Source organism: Bidens hawaiensis, unplaced genomic scaffold (assembly GCF_021521415.1).
Source record: "Bidens hawaiensis isolate Kalapana, Puna unplaced genomic scaffold, B.hawaiensis_p1.1 tig00032493_1, whole genome shotgun sequence".
NCBI lineage: Eukaryota > Viridiplantae > Streptophyta > Magnoliopsida > Asterales > Asteraceae > Bidens > Bidens hawaiensis.
Window position 1 is genome coordinate 106,057 of NW_027495552.1, and position 22,779 is coordinate 128,835.

Below are 22,779 nucleotides of genomic sequence, written 5' to 3' on the forward strand. Positions count from 1 at the left end.
CATTTCTTCTATTCTATTCTATTCTATTCCTAAATTACAAAGTTGTGAAAGAACTGCTTATCAACATAACATGTATCATTTCATATGGTTTATCTTGTTCATACAAAAGACTCATACATACAAGGTGTTTAGTGGCCAATGCAGTATATACAATACTATGGAGATAATAATACAATTATAATTTAAATAATCACAATAAATAATAATTATGACACCTTGTTATCAACTTAATATGTCTGAAGATGTTGTCTTATTAAAAACGTTATTAGAAAAACCCGAAGGAACAAAACCATGGACAAGAGAATCATAGTCCAGCACATATAATTTCTCCTTCACGTTACTTCTACTCGTCTAGATTATATATGTTAGCTCATTAAAGCGAAAATGGTAAAACTTAAAGAAGCGAAAAAGAATGTAACATGTATAATACTCATTAAACGATATCCCCTTGAATGATAAAAAGATCATACATTTGCAAACAATTTATAATTTTTGGCATCTAGACTTATCTGTCTTACAGCTGCAACCGCCGCTGTAACTCCGATTACCGAGAATATCACTGCAATGCTCGAGTTTAGCCAAAACAAGACCCTACGCCTCGACGGCTTGAATGTAAGATTATAAAACACCACTGGTAAAACAAAATCAAGTGGCAAAAACCCAAATGCTCCGATCATTGCATTAATATCTCCAAAAAATGGTAGCATTGCTGCTATTGTTGTTGCTAGTATCACAGATATTGACCTTGAAATCACCCTCGGAATCACATTTCTTGTTGAGAATTCACTTTTTGTTGGATCAACAAATGCTCTTTCAAGAACTTCGTTTGTTGGTTGCAAGTATACCTTTAAAAGCAAGTGAAAGTACAAGAATGTTATTTTAAATCATTGGTTATAAAAGCTAATATATAGTTATCAACAGTTAGGATACTTACTACCGCAACTGCTGAGAGCTGGAGTATGGTAAAGATGTTGATCATCATAATAAACCATCTCGGTACTAGTGGATTACCGTCATGGTCTATAAAATTACTTAGAATGAGACCCGCGGATTCGTTACCAAAAGCCCAGTACCCAGAAACCGCAACACTAAAGAATGTTGCTATGACCACTGTGTAGCAAACACATAACCCCTTAAACATCTTCCCCTTAACCGGTGGTGCAAGTGTTGCCTACAAACAAACACGAGAATCCGTCTAAATACAAAAGGTTGGTGGTGATATTGGCATGATTGAATAGTAATTGTTGAAACAATGGCTTTTTAGCGCGAGTTAAATGAGTTAAGTATAATCGGGTTGAGTAGTAACTAGTGTTGTAAAAGTCGACCTATAAGGCTTTGGAATTGGCGATTATTTGGTTCTAGGACCTTCACGTTGCCGACTTTTTCCAACTCAACAATATTACCTGTCCATGGTCAAACTCAGTTAAAAGTCTGTTTACTTGGCCTTCAAGGCCTTGGAATCGGTGATTACTCGGTCCTTGGACCTCCACCTCCAAGGTCTTGCTTCATTTTTTTTTTTTTGCCATTTTTTGAAATTTAAGGGTTCTAAGTCCTAATTTGCTGAATTTGTTCAATGTTTTGGTTTTCTTTGATGCTAGACCACTCACCACTGACCACACTAGGGTTCTATTTAAAATTTTAAAACGTTGGTTTGGTCTCGACGTGAATTATGCTTGTTTTGACACACACACACACACATATAATATCCAATAATTAATTTTAGTTATATTTAACATGTCTGAGTACTCCCAACAGGGTCGGCCGCCTAGCGAATTTTGCAACATTATTAGTAACAGTCTACACATTTACTTTTTAGTGTGGAACAATTGGGTAAGCATAATCAAATCAGGTTGAGTAGCAACAATTTACTTGTATTTCTGGAATGATGCCATTTCCAAAGGTGGTGGCAATAATCGCGATTGCGTTAAAGATTCCAAAAATTCGTGTTTCATCATTGTTGCTCAATGAGTAGTTTTTATGTGGTCCGTTTGAAGAATTCCCTAAAAAGAAACAAACAAAAAATGTAAATAAATTTATAAATGATAATGACAATAAATTGTAAAACTTGTACCTATGTAAATAGAATGCGCTATAAAGAAGACACAAGACTAAAGAAATGAGGTTGATATGGCGGAGAGAATGGAAGGATGGAATTTGTGCCAAAACCAACATTAAAGCCCCAAAAATAACTACAAATTCATATAGTTTCATTGTTCCATTTGGATTCCATAGCACATATATTGCCTGCATGGAGGGGGTGTTCATTAATTGAATAGGATTTGTTCCATTTGGCTTCACCAACTAAGAATTCAAATTCGGTTTTCGAAATTTCAAATCTGATTAAGTATTTAAATTTTAGTGATATACATGGCTTAAATAAGTACATATGTTTTTAACCCAAATTCAAACCAGTTTTCAATTATATTTGAGCTCACTTTAAAAAAATCAAAAGAAAATTGATTAATAATAAGGGGTTGTTTGGTAACATCTTAATGATTTAATTAATTGGGTACCTCTGAATCAGCCAAAAACGAAGTGTGTTTGGTTGCACCTCTTAGTGGCTTATAGAGTCTCTAAATGGTTAAGTTTCAGAGTTACGCTGATGATTCAGATATTACCTCTAATTAGTCAAATATCTTATTTATTTAGCACAAGATTACTTAACAACACTTAAAAAAGCAATTCGTTATTGCATTGGGTGATTGAAGTTTAAGTGAATTACAAGTCTTTTGACTTTCTATTTTTATTTGAAAAATACCATTTAACAACTTAAATAAAACATTTTAAAATAGATGACATCTTTGTTCTTAAACTTTATATAAATACCTTTTTTTTGTTGGCTCTTTATAAACTATAGAACTTAACCGTACAAATATAAAGTATTGTCACGTAAAGAAAGTTTACGACTAAAATATATTGACTGTCTTGCCTTATTTTTTTATTTTGTGTTGTAAAGAGACTGAGTAATGTGAAATTAATTTCTATTATAAGTACTTACAAATTTCGCTATTTATTATTATTATTTTTTTTGAAAAATAAACTTCATTAACCAACAAAAACAAAACAGCCACAAACAGAAAACCAGTGCCCCTCCATCGAGCCTAGAGGAGCCACCGCCAACACAACCAATTAAATTAAGACAAACTTATACCAATTAACCTAATTACCCGAAAACAAATTAGATCTATTTTTAACCCACAAAAAAACCCAAAGATCTAACCCACAAATTTCGCTATTTATATTCTAATTATAGATTGTTAGTTATTATTAGCCGAAAACTAACTCTAAAAAGGATTGAATTAAAGGTTAACTTTTTTTAAACAATAAAGACCCAGACATCGAGAATCACTTAACCATTCAGAAAACAAAACCTGATGACTCGCTCAACCATCCAAAGGGAGTTAGAAGCAAACCTTGAGGCATTGACCTCCCAAAAGGATATTACCCACCACTGCACCGTAGCATACCATAAATTGAATGGGCCCCACGTAGTATCTGCCCCATCCTGGGCCTGTTTGACCATAGACTTTTAGTTACCATAAATTCTTGGGAAAATTCTTAAAATGATCCAAATGAGGAGAGAAAAAAAAAATAATTCTAACTATATTAAAATTCCCAAAACAACCCTTAAAATATGTACTGAGAAGACGCATTGGGAAAATAAACGACCATATTTTTTAACCAGTCAAAATGTGACACGTGTAAAGGTACTGACACACCAGACGAGATTTTTAAAAATCTCGTCTGGTCCGACCATATTTTAAGTTAATTAACTTTTTAAAAAAACGTCTCTCCAGACGGTTTTTTTATGTTTCTCGTCTGGTCCGTTCAAATCATTATTAATCTTAACTTCATCTTCTTCTTCATACCTACAAGTTCTAATGTCATACAATTTTTTTTTTTCAACTTCATCTTCTTCATCTTCATCGTCTAGTGAAGACCGGTTCAGGGGAGTACTCGTGGCGGTGGCGGGTGGCGGTGGTGATCGCTATGGTGGCGGAGGCGGTGGTGGTTATAATGGAGATGGACGTGGCGGATGACGTGGAGGTGGGTACGGTGGTGGTGGTGGTTATGGAGGTGGTGGTGGTTATGGAGGTGGTGGAGGCGGTGGTGGTTGTTTTAAGTGTGGGGAGGATGGTCACATGGCTAGGGAGTGTCCCAATGGCGGTGGCGGTGGTTACGTCGGTGGTGGCCGTGGTGGTGGCGGTGGTCGTGGAGGTGGGTATTAGATCTTGTAGGTATGAAGAAGAAGTTATTATTAATAATAATTTGAACATACTAGACGAGAAACATAAAAAAACCATCTGGAGAAACGGTTTTTTAAAAAGTTAATTAACTTAAAAATATGGTCGGACCAGACGAGATTTTTAAAAATCTCGTCTGGTGTGTCAGTACCTTTACACGTGTCACATTTTGACTGGTTAAAAAATATGGTCGTTTATTTTCCCAATGCGTCTTCTCAGTACATATTTTAAGGGTTGTTTTGGGAATCTTGATATAATTAGAATTACATTTTTTTTCTTTCTCCTCAATTGGATCATTTTAAGAATTTTCCCTAAATTCAAAGGCTTAAAGCACACAAACACATTTTCGTTTTTTCATTATCATTAAAGTCAACAAAATACAAATTATTCATAATTTTTAAAAATGAAATACTTTTTAACAAAAAAACATATATACAAGATAGCCACATGATACACAAGTTACTATCAAAATTATTAAGATCACAGTATTTAACTATTTATGTTAATATCTTATGATACACACACAAAAAATAATAATAATCAATCCTTAATAAAATCTTTACAAGCATAAGATTTTGTATAAGATTTTTATCTTGATTTTTAATCCTAAGAACTACTAATCTAATTAGATTAAATGTTTATGGACCCATTATCTACCATCAAGATAAGCTCATACTTCATAATGCGTTTTTTTATTATATTTCCAACTAAAATTCCACAAATCATCATCTCAACAATAGATAAATTAAAAAAAACTCATATTTTTTGAAATTTTATGCTTTTCCTTTCTTAGCAATTTAAATTAAGTATATATGGTGTGGTTGGTATGATCATGGTATATGCAAATGAAATATGTTAGAATTTCTAATAGTTTTAAATTATGTTACTAGTAACAAAATTATAAAAGTGTGGTCCAATCTATACAACATAATAAATAAAGCTTTCTAATGACACATGTCATCACCAAGATATTTCTTACAAAATTTTTCCCTCTCTCTCTCATGTTAAATGCATTTATCTCTCTTATTAATAGTTGTGTATTTTATTATTTTTTCTTTTTAATTTTTCATTTTCTCTTTTTAATAAATTTTTCTTGATTTAAAAAATCATATACCAACATAAATATGTTATTTTGTTTTATATAAATATATTGTATTGGTTATTAATATTAGTTTTTTATAAGTAACCAATTTCACGTTTATTTGAATAATGATTGCAAAAGTTAAGGTTTTAAATTTATTATATATTAGTTAATTAATATTAAGGTTTTGTAAGAAATGATATTATTGGATGAAGAGGCAAGATTACTAAATTTCAAGTTTTTTTCTTTCAAAAACCTGAAAATACAAATTCACTATTGATGTATTCTCAGTGTTTATGTTAATTTCAACGAACGAGTTTCTTTAACTGGTTAAAGTATCAAACATGGTTTGTGTTAAAACAGTTTATTTTTAGAATGAGTTTCGGTCACAGGTTGGTTTAAAAAATAACCGTTAACAACTTTTTTTAATTGATTATTTAATCAACCCATTATTTATATTAAGTTCATCACCTTAAAAATTCACAAAAATATAAACACTAGACTACATGTTTTGAGTTTCAGGTGGCTAAGACAATTTTTCTTTGGAATACAAATGTTAGACATTAGCACACCGTTAATAGGATGATGATGAAAAATTGACTATGTATATCCTTCTATTATTGAAAATTATAAAAATATAGATCCTTTAGTGAACGGGTTGTACTTGCATCAAAAAATGAGGTCGTTCAAGAATTTAGCAAACGTTTGTTATACATGTTTCCGGGAGATGAAAATTTTACCATTTGTCTATCAAACATAAAATGATACGTTACAAGAAATATTATGGCCTCAAAATCTAAGGTTAGCAAGTCATTGAGGTTAGTCAAGCTGACGTTGAATTGATGCTGCTTAAAATATTAACTAGAAAATTGATATATGCAATGAAACTAGACTAAATATGAAAATACAATATGATAACCGTACTATAGAAGCCGAACTCATATCAAGAAGTAATATTGGAACTCATACTTTTATTTTTAAAAAAATCCTACACCTTTAGATAAAATAATTAATTTCAAAGAATGATATTTTCACTTTATTTTTGTTTTGCAATGAATGTTGATAAAAGCTAAGGTCAATCATTATAGATAGTTGGTTTATTTTTTAAAAGATTTATTTTAGCTTATTGTTAGTCATGTGTTGCATTATCTAGAGTTAAAAGCAGATTCAGTGTCAAACTACTAAATTTTGATATAGAAAGTAAGGTACAAATAAAACTATAAATATCGTGTACAAAGAAATATTTTGAGATTCATGAATTTGTGAAAACTTTTTTATTTTCATATTATGCATTGTGTAATTTATTCTACCATATAATTTATCTTTATATTTGTTGAACATATTTTTTATATTTTACATTGTGTTATTATTTAAATAAGTTTATTTATTTTAACTCGTGTAGCATTTATCTTTATATTTGTTGAACATATTTTTTATATTTTACATTGTGTTATTATTTAAATAAGTTTATTTATTTTAACCCGTGTGCTACACGGGTAGCTAACCTAGTTATCTCAATAAATGGAAGTAAGATGTTACCTAAGATATCATATGCCATGTCACGAAACCGAAGATGCCGGTGACCCAACTCAGCTTTGTGTTCAAGGACGAGAGAAATAAGGTTATATGAATAGAAAGTCACGACTGCTCCGATCACCAACGACAACACTCCGGCGGTCCATCCTAATGATGCAAATGCAAACGGTAGACTCAACAACGGTGGTGCAACGATAGACGTTGTCAAATGATAGCCACTATGCCACCATGATCCTGCCACATATTGGTTCTTTTAGATTCAACAACTTGATAACATGTGACAATGCCAACTACAAGATATTCATGATCATACTAGCTAGGTTTCTTAGTGTAACATATATAACAATGGTTTTAAAAAATGTGTTGTATAAGAATGATCATTGTTGTAATACCATATATTGTTTTAATGAACAAACATATTATTTTAAGAAAATTATATAATTCTACTGACATATAATTAAAAATATATATTTATATACATAAGTATTTATGGTAAGGACTTTTTCTCCCATATTTTAGGTTGGACCCTTAGATATTTTCAAATGACTAATTTAATAAAGAAGATATTGTAAATTCTTTCATGATAATTAATTAGCTAATTAAGATAAGATGATCATGATTCATATTAATTAAACATCTTAAAAGCCTTAGTTGTTGGTTGGATGGTATGAAAACATGGAAGAACATATATAGTACTTAAATTTATGAACTTTAACATATGACCATATCTATAAGAGGAAACATTAATCATGTACCTTTGGATTTGAGGACAAAAAGAGCACCAGCATCAAGTGGTTGTTTGTGATGGTTGGTGGTGGTGGAAAATGCTTCAGCTTCTTTCATGTTTTCTTCTCCAACTGAGCCTATGTGAATTGTGTTCATCACTCTCTGAGAGAGAGAGAGAGAGAGAGAGAGAGAGAGAGAGAGAGAGAGAGAGAGAGAGAGAGAGAGAGAGAGAGAGAGAGAGAGAGAGAGATTGATATGAAAATGGCACACAAAATGATTAGTTTTAATAGCAAATACATACACACAAAGTGCCAAACAGTGGCGAAGCTTGGACTGAGGCACCGGGGGAGCCGAGCTCAAAATGTATACAGAATTTCACAAATGAGGGGGGACCGGGTTCAAATTTTCGACCGAAAAAAGGCTAAACTTACACTGCGTATAAATATTTTCGTACGAAAACGAGTAAATTTACACTACTGCGAAAAGAAACAGGGGGACCGGGGCCACCCCGGGCCTCAATGAAGCTTCGCCCTTAGTACCAAACCTCTTCTCTAGCTATATATGGCCAACAACTTTTTTTCTTAAGTTTATGTAACTTATGTTTATGGCTTTAATATTTATTTATTTATATTCTCAAAATCATGTAGGCTGGTTATTGACAATAATAGAAAACAATATCTACCAGATAGCATTGAACAAGTATAATTTATATTCACGTATATTTTTTAAAATAAAAATTGTTTAAATCATTTTTGTAATAAGAATATCTATAATAAAGATATGAATTCATAATCCTGACTAGGCGACGATTAATCACGCTAGTTCCCGCACTGATTAATTTTGGGTTAATCTGCCAATTAATCGGTCAATGGTCAAATCTGGCCAAAGTTAGAAATAATTGGACTCATTCTGATAGACACCTCCTGTGTCAACGATCCTAGCCCTTCATGATAACAGAACAAAAGACGGGTTGGTACAATCGAGAGACGTTTTGGACTGTTCGACCCAGGTGGACCCGTTAAAAAGAAAATGGAAACATATTTGTTTCCATGTAAACTTTAGTTTTAAATTATTATTTATTATTTTTCTTTCATGCACCTTGTTTTTATAATGGTTTTACTTTTTTCCAAACAAAATAGGTTAGTGGAATCATTAGTTACTATTTAGTGGGTAGTATGTTATTCTTTTTTCTTATGTATCCAACAAATGGCAATGGGAAGTTGGTGTGTGATTTGATGAAAAATTATTGTATTGATTTATTTTTTGGGAGTGAGTTAGATTAATATGTGTCTATGCTAGTTCAATCTTTACAAGTTGGATGTCCGATCCTTTAACAGATATTCGGTTAAAGAACGCAGCGTGAGTGTTTGTTTCGGTGGTGAATCTGTATCCGAGACGAGCCGTTGAACTATCCATTTTTATATTCAATTTCAATTCCTACCCGTTACTGGTGAGTTTGCTATCACATTCGGCCTTTTCCGACGAGGGCCTAACCAAGATTAGCAGTTTCCAGTGATATTTCAACCAAAATCAGTTGTTTCCAACGAAATTCCAGCCAATTTCCGGCCAAATGTGTTTGTATATATCTAAAATTGAAAATTAAATATAAAAATGTGTGCGTTGCATGTATAAACCTAAAAATTTATACATTAAAGTTCTATCCGATTAAGCTCGATTAATCGCTAGTTCTCATCTCACTATCAGATTAGCGATTAACGATTTTTACAACAGTGATGCCAAGTGGTGAATAAAAATGTGAGCTTGAATAAAAACAAAGAAACCATGTCGTATCACCTTATAAATAGTGAAGTTACATATATAAAAGATCTATATGCTACAAAGAAGATCCCATCCTATGTTGTTTGAGGAAGAAAGTTGTTATTCAAACTGCCTTTAAAATACTCTTCAGCCTCCCCCAACTGAAGCTTTGAAACCAACTCGTCAATAGAAACCAATTTAACACGTCTTTTATTCGTGTATTCTTTAGAAGATATTTTGTTTGTATATGATATATATATGCTACGTGAATTAAATTCAAATATTATTTAGAAGTAACCTTGCTCTTGAAATTTTGAAATGATATTTTGGTATCGAATTTGGTGCACCATATTCACACAAAGAACATTTGTTATTTGAAATAACAACTTCATTAGGTTTCCATGATACTTTATTTTAGGGTTTTAGTCTCTATATATATATATATGAACCTTTTGTTTTATATAAGTCTATATGTCGTGGTTTAACTAAATAGTGTAATAATCATTTGTTACGTCGTTGTCACTTAGACAGTGAACTATTAACTAACTTATCATTTAATTGTTACGTTGTGGTTTAACTAGAAATTAAATTAAAAAAATGGCGATTTGGTTGAGGTTCCATGGGCCCCACCCTAATAATGTGGTAGTGTGTGTTAGTCCATAAGACCAAACGTAGTGGGCGAGAGATGAGAGCGAAAATGGGCGATTTTTGTGGAGCACAACGGCCCCTGGGCGAATTGGGGCGGGGGCGGGATGTTTTTGTCGCCGAAAGGGGGGAAATATATTATTATTTTATGCATGTGTTATATATATATATATCTATATATATATAGTACTATTTATAGCCCCTACACCATTACACTCCAAAAACAAATTCCTATCATTTGCTGACTGAGCGTTACACGGCGCAAAACGCCCCATTTTATAGCCCCCACTACGCATAGCCTAACAGATGCCGACTAATAATGTGACTCAAATCATGTTGACAAAATGGCAAAACTAGTCCTTTATGTTTGCACATTTTTTCAATTGTCGTCATTTAGCAAACTTAATGACAATAAACATCCTTTAAGTTTCAAATCCCTATCACGTTACGTCCTTTGTGCCTAACCCGGTTAAATTTTTCGTTAAATCTTAGCATATGCAATGCACATGAGGGTAGTCTTGTAATTTTATAACAACAGGTGATGGCGGTGACATGTGGTGGCTGGTTGGTGATGGTGGTAGAGGTGGTAGTTCTGAATGTTAGAGAGAGAGAGAGAGAATAAAGATGATAGGTGAAGAGATTAAAATGTTTTTTAATAAATAGATAAAAATGACCAAATTACCCTCATGTGCAATGCACATGACCAGATTTAACAAGTAAAATTAACTCTCTTAGTGACAAAGGACGTAACGTGATAGGGATTTAAAACTTAAAGAATGTTTTTTGTCATTAAGTTTGATAAAGGACGACCATTGAAAAAATGTACAAACATAAAGGACTAGGTTTGTCATTTTGTCAATCATATATAAGTAAATAATTCCGATTTAATATTTGTTTTACCTTCTATTTGCCATAATAAATGTTACATGAATTAGATTTGGATACTGATTTCTAGACTCATGTAGATTGTTTTTTAATATTGTTTGAGGCGGTTCATGATACAACAATCGAGTCAAACTGACTGTTGCTCTTGTGGCTTACAATTAATATGTAAAAGACACGTGCTTCTATTGGAGATAAACCTATTGAATGAGTTGTTAGGGAGAAATGTGTCCATTTTGTAGAAAGTCGGATTAATAGAAATAATACTTAGGATAAGAGAAATATATCTTTTCAAAAAAAAACCAGTCAAAACTCAAAACATAAATCAATTCTATATTTATCATAGTAACTAGAGGTTTTACTAGGCGCATTACCCTGATCATATGATTCAAACACACATAAAACATAGTATGTTATAGTAACTTTATCATCACACCATCTTATTTTTTTATTACTTGACTTAATATAAAATCTATATATACAAAAATTTATTTCTATTTAAAAAAACAAAACAAAAAAAATCCGGCTAATAGCATGCTCGAACGGGCAACCTACAGGTTGCAACAAAACAACAATACACCTAGATCAGCTTGACAGCTTCCATGTTTGTTACTGTTGTTACTTTCAAATAATAAATACTAAAAACAATTTCGAAATATTATAAAAAAAAATAGTGGCTGATTGGACGTAGACTAAAGTTACTGTAGCTGTAGCATTATGTTTCTCTATATATATAGTATAATTATACGATGCTTATATAAATATAAGAGTTTTAGAAAATTCTGGTACATCTTATGGTCGTTTGTTAATCACATGTTTGTCTCTAAATCACATCAAATCTAATTGTGTGTAAGATTCTAAGACCTCCTTGTGGGCGTTGGGGGAGGGATTGGGAGGCGATTTAGGGAGGAGGGGGGGGGCCTGCATCTTTCTCTCTCTCTCTCTCTCTCTCTCTCTCTCTCTCTTTCACACACACATATATGCATATATATAGTGGGGCAACAAATGAACGCAAACCACAGAGAGATGTTTTGAAGAGGGGCTTCAAAACCCCGTTTTCTACGTGAAGAGGCGATGTTGCACCTCCATAGAGGCAGCTTTTTATTCTTTTTATTTATTATCACAAAACATGTATCTCATAAACACGACCACAAGAATAATATAATTTTGACTAACTTACAGATTCAATACAGTTTCTATGATTAATGTCTACTCTAAATCTCTACCATTGTGGTGAGATTATACAAAATTGTGACACATACATAACAAGATGAAAAATAAAAAAACTGTGACAAGATAATAGACAAGAGAATAAACAAGAAATCTATTCGACTCTTGCTACAATGCTACAAGTCCAATAATACTCAACAACCCACTATAACTCAGCAACAAGTATAAGCAGTCCAAGTCGCAATCCTTTTACACCTTTTGACCCTTTACTCATCACTTGCAAATTGCTTAGATATGACTCCCGACTAAAGATATATGATACATTAAAACATGCTAAAGATATGTATTGTAAGATATTTATAAATAAAAATGTTTAAGTATGACTTAGTTGCAAAGACTATTTGACGGATATTGAAATCCTTATCAAACTGTTTGCATGTCATGAGAATCCCACCAGAGTGTCTTCCACTTCATTCTCAACGAGTACTGTAGAGGTAGGGTCACAAAAAGACCCAAATACCCTTAAGTACCACCCGCGGGTCACAGAGACTCCTCTTGTAAGCCACCCGCGGAACACATGGACCACCCGCATATCAAGAATGAGGAGGAACGTCCTCACAACACACGCGGAAGCATCCTGGCATCCTCAAAAGTCATCCGCAGGACATGATATCTGTCCGCCTAAACATCCGGAAGGCAATGCCAGCGGGACAGCTGTCATCACTCAAAAACTCTCTAGAAGAAGGTTCACGATTCTCACTTGGGGAATACGTGACTGAACAACCAATAAATAAAGGACACCTGGCCAGTTTGTTATAACCGTGCACATGGCCAGGATGCAATCCATCCTATCATTGGGCGACGCGTGTCCAGGTTGTTATACCTATGCACATGGGACGTATAGCTCAACCTATCACAAGAGGACACGCGTCCAGGCAGTTATCAAAGATCTTCTGGAAGAGGACAGCTGGCCCAATCACCTTCCTACATCCTTCGGCTATAAATACATTGTTAAACGGCATGAGGTAGGCATTCACTCACTTGCATTCTGACTACACTTAGTCTGTTTACTTCAGTACTTTCTCCATTTACGAACGTTACTGATTCTCACGCCGGAGGGTGGTTACAGGAAGACCCCCCTCTTGTCCTTCCTGTAACGAGACTCACGGTGTCTGTTTTGCAGGTTCCGGTCATTGGACTTTGGGAAGTCACACTCATATCATTGGTAGTAATTATCGTATCTTACCCTGTGGACTCATTGGATCCAGGACCTATACCCGGGGAGTGGATCTGTGTTTCTTCATTGGCGCCATCCGTGTTGGTGTTAGAACTGCATAATTTTGTCTATGTCGGTTTTTGGTTCGTTTGATATGAGTAAACTTCCTGAAGGGCCGACGGGAACTGCTGCACCCGATTCACGTATAACTAACACAGAAGCACCTCCGGGTCTTAGTGTTTTTGCACGTATCACGACTCCGGGTGGCCATGCTCTTGAACGTGTCACTGCTCCGGGGTCACAAATCACTAAGGTAACACCTGGGGGTTTTTCCCTAGAAAATGTAACAGCACCAACCGAGCCCACTCCCACAAACATGAGACGTGCCTTGGCACCGGAAGGTTCTAATTTGGGTCAAAAACGAATTACGGATGAGACTCGCCGGAAACGGTCAGAATTGGATCTGGAAAATGATTCAGGCGATTCTGACATCGCGAGATCTCACCAACGTAATTCTAGATCCAGAGGAGCATTAACTCCTGAAGAGTGGCTCCGCATGCAACAACAAAATTTGGTGGCTGAATACGAGAGAAGAAAACGTAGTGAAAGACTTCACGCTCGCACTTTGGATTATGAGGAATCCCCTAGTGGATCTCCTTCCCCGCCACCAATAGTGCGAGGAAGTCAGATTCGTTACAGCCAACAGGCGGAGCCGGAGTTTGGTGAGTTACCAAGGCTACGCCCTCGTCCTCGCATAGACATGCGGATACCATCTTATTTGGACGACTTTGATAGTTACGATTCATCCTACCACCCGGGAGATTACAGCATGTATACCGGGGATAGTAGGATGAGCTCCCAGGCGAGAAGTAGTCGTCCGCATGACACCGTCCGCCACACCGAGTACCATAGTAATGCTGAACGAGACTTTACCAAACCATATCGCCCCCCGGCTTTCGTCGAAAAATCAAAATTTATAGCGAGCATTGCCACAGCACCCTTTCCTTTTAATGCTAAAATACCTACATCGGTAGGTAAATACAATGGTATGACTGATCCAAGCGATCATCTCCAGATCTTTGTGGCGGTAGGTGGTGTTAGTGGTTGGACGCTTCCCTATTGGTGTCACATGTTCGCATTAACACTAATAGGGGCAACAAGAGAGTGGTTTGAAAAGTTGCCTGATGGTGAAATTTACAGCTGGGACGATTTGGTGAAAAAATTTTCTCAGCAGTTCAGTCAGCAAAAGAAACATACTCGAGACCAATCAGAAATTTTAGATGTCGTTCGTCGCGATAACGAGTCCATGGAAGATTTTATCACCAGGTTCAACGATGAGAGCCTGAACATCGGTGGAATTAGTAAAGACATGCTTCGGGGCGCCTTCCGCAAAAACATCAGATGTGATGATTTAGTCCGCACACTTACTGGCAGAGATGGAATGCCAAAAGAGTGGGACGATCTCATGACCGCGGCAAAGGTGTATGCTAACACTGAGAAAACATTGAGAAATGGTAACCCGAAGAAAAAATTCAAAGTCGAGTTTCAAACTCCAAGACCTAATAGACAGGCGAAAGGCCTTATCTGGTCAAGGCTTCAGCCAAGTGCGGAAGCATCAAAACCATTTGATGCACGATCCCTCATAGGCAACAAAAACAAAGTGGGACCCTCGAACCGAGGTCCCAATAATTGGACTCCTCTTTCAAAGACTCCTGCCGAAATTCTCACCACGGAGAATGTGAATTTTAAAAAACCACAGCCACTTACAAGAAGATCATTCCTTGACCCGAAAAAGCGTTGTTCGTATCATGATGACATTGGTCATAATACGAATGAATGCAGAACGTTAAAAAATGAAATTGAAGCAGCTGTAAAGTCTGGAAAACTTGGATACTTGGTAAAAGGTGGAAAACCTGAAAATGGTAAAGCTCCCGCACGGGATATCCAAGGTCCGAGTAAAAAGCAAGTCAGAGATTTAAACGTCCATATGATACAAGGCGGGTACGATACAAGGAAAAAGAGGAAGGGGTCTGATGATGAGAACTGGAAGAATGAGCCAGTGATCTTTCCTCGTATCAAGGGGGCCCGAATAACAAGAACCCCTTGATCATCATTGCCCAATTCGGACATTACCGTTCCCAATACGTCTTCTTCGACACCGGTAGTACTTCCGACATTATGTATGAACAATGTTTTGAACATCTTGACGAGGAAGATAAGGAAAGGTTAAAATCCATCCACGCTCCAGTATCGGGGTTCGGAGGGGAAATAATGCATCCGTGGGGTGTAATTTCATTCCCAGTCACCTTAAGTGACGGAATTCACTCTAGGACTGAGGAAGTCGAGTTTTTGGTTCTGCCAGCAACATCAAAACATGACATTATTCTTGGATGAGAAGCGATTGGTGACTTTAATGCTCATCCGTCCACAGCACACGGTGCAGTAGGAGTTCCAACTTGCACTAGCATAGCAATAATTTATGTTAATCGGCACTGCTTTGCAACCGAGAGCTCAAAACCAAGCAAAATTCCAAAACAAACTGTGAAGACTGAACCAGAGAAATGGGTTTTGAACAAAAAATTTCCTGATCAAACTGTAACAATAGGACCTGCTATTTCCGAGATAGTGCGGACCTTCTTGAAACAGTTATTATCAAAGAATAATGATGTTTTTGGATGGCAACCCGCGGATATGACCGGTGTTCCGAGGAACATTGCGGAACATAAGTTAAGGGTAAACCCGTTGTTTACGCCAATTGTTCAGAAACAACGTAAGATGGGTCCGGAACAAACAAAAGCATGAATGAGCAAGTCCAGGACCTCTTACAAGCTGGAATCATCCGCCCAATTCGTTATCAGACCTGGGTTGCTAATCCAGTTATGGTTCCCAAAAGCAATGGGTCATGGCGGATGTGCATTGATTTCAAATATCTAAATAAAGCATGTCCCAAAGATTGTTATCCCTTACCTGAAATAGATCTCAAGGTTGATGTTGTGGCACCATTCAAATTCAAATGCTTCCTGGATGCCTACAAGGACTACCATCAGATCCGCATGGCAACGGACGATGAGGAAAAAACAGCATTTCGTACCGATCAAGGCACTTTTTGTTACAAAATGATGCCTTTCGGACTGAAAAATGCGGGAGCCACATATCAACGATTAATGGACATGGCGTTCAAAGATCAAATTGGCCGAAATTTAGAAGTGTATATGGATGATCTCGTAATAAAAAGTGTTGAGGAAGACCAGATGTTGAGAGATATTGAAGAGACGTTCGAAACCTTGAAAGGTATCAACATGAAGCTGAATCCGGCCAAGTTCTCATTTGGAATGGAAGAAGGAAAGTTTTTGGGAGTGATTGTCACGGATGCGGGCTTCAAAGCTAATTCAGATAAAGTTCAAGGTATAGCCCGCATGCCTTCCCCATCTTCCCTCAAAGAAGTTCATACATTAAATGGTCGACTGGTTGCCTTAAATTGTTTTTTGGCGAATCATGCAGCCAAGTCCCATCCTTTCATTTCAACTTTAAGAAATTGTCTCAAGAAAGCACAATTTAAGTGGACCGCGGAGGCCGAAAAAGCTTTTTTGGAGGTTAAAAAATGTTTGATGGAACTTCCCACGTTAACAGCACCCCAAGCGGGAGAACCTTTAACGTTATACCTATCAGCTTCAGACATTGCTATCGGGGCTGTCCTTCTGACAGATCGCAAGAATGTTCAAACACCAATCTACTACGTCATCAGAACACTATCAGACCCAGAAATAAGATATTCCATGCTAGAAAAACTTGTTTTGGCACTGGTCTACGCTGCACGACGCCTCCGCAGGTACTTTCAAGGGCACCCCATCAATGTCTTAACTGGATACAAGCTCAAAAACGTTCTCAGCAAGCCAGAATTGTCTGGGCGATTGGCCAAATGGGCCATCGAACTAGGTGAACATGCAATAGAATACAAACCTAGGCCAGCAATCAAAGGGCAAGTGTTGGCAGACTTCGTGACAGAGGTCCCGCAGCACAAAGAAAAGAATGTTTGATTGAGCATCAACCCCAAGCACCCCCGGAATCAGGATAGATTTGGTCCTTATTTACGGATGGAGCTTCAAGCAGTAAGGGATGTGGCGCAGGCCTCAGGTTAGTCAATCCCGAAGGCCATGAGTTTACATATGCCATAAAGTTGGACTTCAAAAGTACCAACAACGAGGCAGAATATGAAGCTTTTTTGGCAGGCTTGAGGATAGCTAAAAAGCTTGGGGTTAACCATTTGGAAGCCCGAGTGGATTCCATGTTGATTGCGGGACAGATCAACGGCACATACGAAGCAAAAAATGATATCATGGCTTCATATGTGTCACAGGCGAAAGATCTGATGCTCCAATTCTCTTCTTGCAAAGTCATTCATATAAAGAGAAGTGAGAACAGATCAGCGGATGCCCTCAATAAACTGGCTTTAACAAACTTCGAACACTTTGCCAAAGACATCCGCATCGAAATATTAGACCGTCCGTCTGTCCCGCAACATCAGGTTTTAGTGATCCAAATGGGAGTGGAATCCTGGATGACACCGATTACAGCATACCTGTCGTCCGGAGTACTTCCAGAGGGAAATACAGCGGCCCGGAAGATAAAACACAAAGCCTTGAACTATCAAATACTTAACGGTGTCTTGTATCGGCGTTCCTTCCTCGGACCACTACTATGATGTGTGGATGCTGAGGACGCGAACTACCTAATCAGAGAGGTTCATGAAGGCATTTGTGGTCTTCACGCTGGCCCGCGAATGGTCGTGGCGAAGTTAATGAATACCGGATATTATTGGCCGGGGATGCACTTGGATGCAGTAAATGAAATCAGAAAGTGTTATTCTTGTCAAAGACATGCCCTAACACGCTACGACCAAAGAACGAGTTAGTTCCAGTCACTTCACCCTGGCCATTCCAAAAATGGGCTATTGACATCATGGGACCTTTCCCTGAAGCCCCTGGACGGGTCAAATTCTTAATAGTAGCCATCGACTACTTTACAAAATGGGTGGAGGCCAAACCAGTTGCTTCTATTACAGCAGCGAGTGTTAAAAAATTCTTGTGGGAATTCATCATATGTCATTTCGGACTCCCCCTAGAGCTCGTTAGTGATAACGGAACACAATTCGCGGACAATGGGTTACAAGAATGGCTAAAAGAATTACACATTTCTCAAACCTTCACCTCTGTAGCTCACCCGCAAGCAAATGGTCAAGCTGAATGAACTAATCGGACCATCAAAGAAGGAATCAAGGCCAGACTAGGAACTAAAAGGACAGGTTGGGTGGACGAATTGCCCCATGTACTATGGGCTTTCCGCACTCAGAAAAATTCCAGTAATTTCGAAACCCCCTTTAGTTTGCCTTATGGCACAGAGGCCATGATTCCAGCCGAAATCGGAATCCCATCCGCCAGAGTTCTCATGATCGAAGATAACTATCATGAACTCCGGATGAACCTTAACCTCCTTTAGGAAATGAGAGAACTATCATCAATCCGCGAGCATAATTAGAAACGACAGTTGCAAAAATATTATAACTCGCGGGTTCAAAGATGTGAATTCGATGCGGGAGACTTTGTATTCCGCAATAATGAAGCCTCCGGGCAAGAGCCTTCGGGCAAGTTGGCTCCTACCTGGGAAGGACCTTATAGAATCCATAAAGTTCTATCCAAAGGTACCTACAAACTTGAAAGGTTGGGCGGGGCAGAGATACCTAGAACCTGGAATGGGGCCCAACTGAAAAAATGTTACATTTAGTTGGTCTTTCTTTTGGCCTGCGTGCCTAACTAGATGTTAAGAACTTTTGTAATTTCGTTTCTTGTAAATCGGCTTACGCCTCAGTTGTGAAAATTTTCTTTTCAGTCATATGAGACTTGTATTATTATGAAATCATTTATTGGTATACAAAGAAGATCTTACAAAACACTTATATTATGACAAATAAACAAAGTGTACCAGATACAAAATAAAACCTTCTTTATTTACACAAATGGGATTACAAACAAATAAAAAAGATCAAGTTACAAGAACAGAAAAATTCATGGTGCAACATCATTATGCTCCGCACCCTCGCCTCCCGCATCATCAGCATGTTCGTCATCTTCTTCTTCTTCGTTTTCTTCATCAAGTTCAAGAAGAGTCTTTAGCTGCTGGATGCTATCTTCCTTATCAGCAAGCTCGGATATCTGCTCCGTCAAAGAAAATTTCAAAGAATCAAAGTCCTTTGATTTCTGTTTGAGGATGGCAACAGTATCTTGGCCAGCCAAAACATACTCCTCAGGAAGCTTGTAGTTTAATCCAAACTGATAACCTTCTTGGAAGCCTAGTTGGCGACCGGCCTGTTCAAAAGCTTTGAGGAGGATAGCAACACAATTCCCAAGCTCATCACTAGCCCGGACATCAGCAATGACCTGTCAAAATCATCACGCATAAATAACTCTAAACACTTAGATTATTTGTGGCTAGAATAAAGTACATACTTTGGTAATAGCTTCCGCCAATAGCCATTTTTTATCCGCCTTGGCCCGAACAAGCTCCATCTTGTGTTTTGCGCATTTCAGGGCTTGATCATGATTTCTGACATTAAGATCAGCCAGGCGCCTGTCCTTGGCCGCTGACTCAGCCTGCAGGGTTTCCAGCAACTTGGTCTGGTCAGCCATCATCTTGGATTGTTCATCCAGTTGCTTTTGGAGAGTAATCTTGGCTTCCTCGGCAGCAGATCGGGCAACCTTCTCCGCCTCCAGGGCCTGGTTGGCTTCCCTAGCTTCATTAATAGCCCTAAGAGCTTCTTCTTTGGCATCGAAAGCATAGGCCGCCAATTCGTCCCATTATTCATTCATCGCCAGCCAATCTCTGGTTATCTCATGGGTAGTGGAAATAGAATTTGCCACATAGTAAGTATGGGAGTTCAGCAACTCCTGGCGGACACTGAGGCGACGTCTTTCCTTTTCACCATGCGGAAGACTCTCCCGCAGAAATTCATAACATGCGTCCACGTCACGGAATGTCGAATCCCGACGTAGGGTCCAATTAGGTTGATGCGGGGTAGGGTCTTCCTCTTCAGGAGTAGGGGAAGTTTGGGAAGCATAGAGGAACGTGCTTATACCCCCTTGATCCCTGAAATGGTAAACATTATAAGAGGGCGACACCTTGGCATGATCAGTCGTGTCGACCCCCTTATCCTTCAAAGGCGAATCATCCGCCACAACTACCCGGTCCTTGGCAGTATTAGGAGGCGGTGGTGGCGGACGAACAGGAGAATCCTTCAAACCGGAAATACCTTCAGAGAGGTTATCCAGGTTCACTGAAAAACATCAACAAATGAGTTAGAAACATTCTAATTCACAATAATAAAGATTTAGCTTACCTAACGAAGGATCGTCAGCGTCGAGTTGATCCAAACGAGCTCCCAAAGCAGCAGGGTTTGTCATTTTAGATTTCTTCTTCTTTGAGACAACCTTGACTGGATTAACCTTGAGTTTTCCAGCCGCTTTGGAGACGTCCGCCTCACTCGCTTGACGATCACCCTCAGCAGTGACGTCATCAGACGCAGGTCTCTTACCTTCTACTTCAATTGTAGCATCATCTTGATCCGCCGTTTGGATAGACGCAGCCCTCTGGCGAGTGAGACATGCATATGAGTCCACAGCTCTATTAACATCAGTTGAACAAGCTTCTTCACAAAGTGATGACTCCTCGCTAGACGAGAAGAGCACAATCACTCCGATGGAAGTAATAGCAGTCATAGGTTTGGGTTTCAAAATGCCCTCACCTTTCTAGATGCAATCTTTAACATATGCCTCACCTTTGGCATACATCGCCTCGGAAACTTTAGGTTCTGGGCGGAAAGCTGTGGGGAATACAAAATTATGACGAGTGCGCTCAAGAAAAGGCGCATCCCTTTTATCGATTGAGCGGCGCACCATCATTCCCCCATCGCGATCCAACGAAATGCTAAAAGCGGAACCTTCACCTACACGAAACAAGTAAATAAAGTTAGAAATTACTTAGTGACGAAATAGAAAAAACAACAAACTTACTCTTGTTGGTCTACTAGTAGTACGGTTCCAGACTTGGAAACGGCCACAGGCGGCTCATCTTTGCACACACCATCGCCCCTTCATGAATTGGACGTAGAGGAGTTGGCGTGGAGACCAGTGTTTTATACCACGCCTGATCCTCATGAGCACTGGCAATAACTACGGGCATGGGAGCGTCCGCCTTACGTTTCGTCATCTTGAACGGAATGACGTCCTCATGAATCCAGAAAAACTTTGGCTTCCAGCCATGAAGGCTACGGAGCCATTCCGTGCCTATAATCATCTTCTCGATGGAGGCAAAACTGTACCATCCATCACGAAAGGTCATCTTATAAAAAACAGCAAACATGCCAACAGTCGATTCTAGGTTATGAGTTTGGCAACAAAATTCGAAATGTCGAATCCTCAACATCCCAAAGGGATGAATCTGGGATAGATGAATCCCATAAGTTGTTAAGATCGATCCGACAAATTTGGTAATCGGAACCCGGAAGTTCCCCGTGGTAAAATGGTCCACGTAGACAGCCATTTTATTCGGAGGAGGATTAGTGGCAATAGAACTACTAGCAGGACGTTCCGGTTTCCACTCCGTCGTTAATCCGTAAACATTAACAACGTCATTATAATCTTCTTCTTTAAGGCAGACGACAACGTCGTTGATGGTGAGGGTATTCTTCTTCTCTTTAGCCATTTCAGTTTCAAGAAAATTAAGAAATCTCAGAAAGTTGCAGAAAAGTTTCAAGTGTTTGGGAGAAATTTGAAAGCGATAAAGATTAAGTGGAAATCGCAAGGGTTATATTTATACCCATCGCAATTAATGCGATTCATAAAGTAACAGAGGAGAGAGAAACCGCAGACCGCCAGATGGTTGACACGTCATGCGGGAATTTCAAGATGATGCAAACAGGCTGTCACTGGCGTTCTCCACGTCTTGTCAGTTATCCTCAAAAGAATTTCTCTCTTCGCCACATCGTCATAGTTATCCAAACGTTTAAACATTTCAAAAAAGCTGTAAATTTCAAAAATATCTTTTAGAGATATTTTCTCCAAACAGTTGAATGTCCACAAAATTCAAAGAGGTTTTCTCATTAATTATTCAAAAGATAATTACAAAACGAGAAAGAAAAATTACAAGTGATAAAAATCTAAGAATATCCTAAGGGTTCGAGCCTGATGGATCTTCCGGAGCCTTCTGCGAAGTATCTTCTGTAAAGGAAACACTAAAGTGTCATGCTACTTGACCCGGTCCGCACGATCTTGTTTGACGTTTACACCATATTGCGGATGGTCTTGAAATGTGCGGTTGCTTCGAGTATAACTCACTCCTTCATGGAAGCCCGCCACACGCCCAAGCGAAGAAGAGGCAGCCATCACATTAGCAAAGCTATCATTCAGCTCTTTATTTTCTTTAATATGGCGGACGACCTGTTGAGACAAAAACATAAGTTCCCAATATCA

The 22,779-nt window shown here is 37.8% G+C and overlaps 1 protein-coding gene across 1 annotated transcript; it reads right to left on the bottom strand.

The window, feature by feature from the left end:
- Positions 1 to 314: 314 nt before the first annotated feature.
- Positions 315 to 7,808, bottom strand: LOC143583713 (GABA transporter 1-like). The gene is made up of 6 exons (XM_077065943.1): positions 7,617 to 7,808; positions 6,865 to 7,095; positions 3,414 to 3,511; positions 1,870 to 2,244; positions 935 to 1,171; positions 315 to 845 (listed from the first exon to the last, which is right to left on the bottom strand). Exons 1-6 carry the CDS (start codon positions 7,741 to 7,743, stop codon positions 465 to 467), a joined length of 1,449 nt encoding a protein of 482 aa, XP_076922058.1. The 5' UTR covers positions 7,744 to 7,808; the 3' UTR covers positions 315 to 464.
- Positions 7,809 to 22,779: the final 14,971 nt, after the last annotated feature.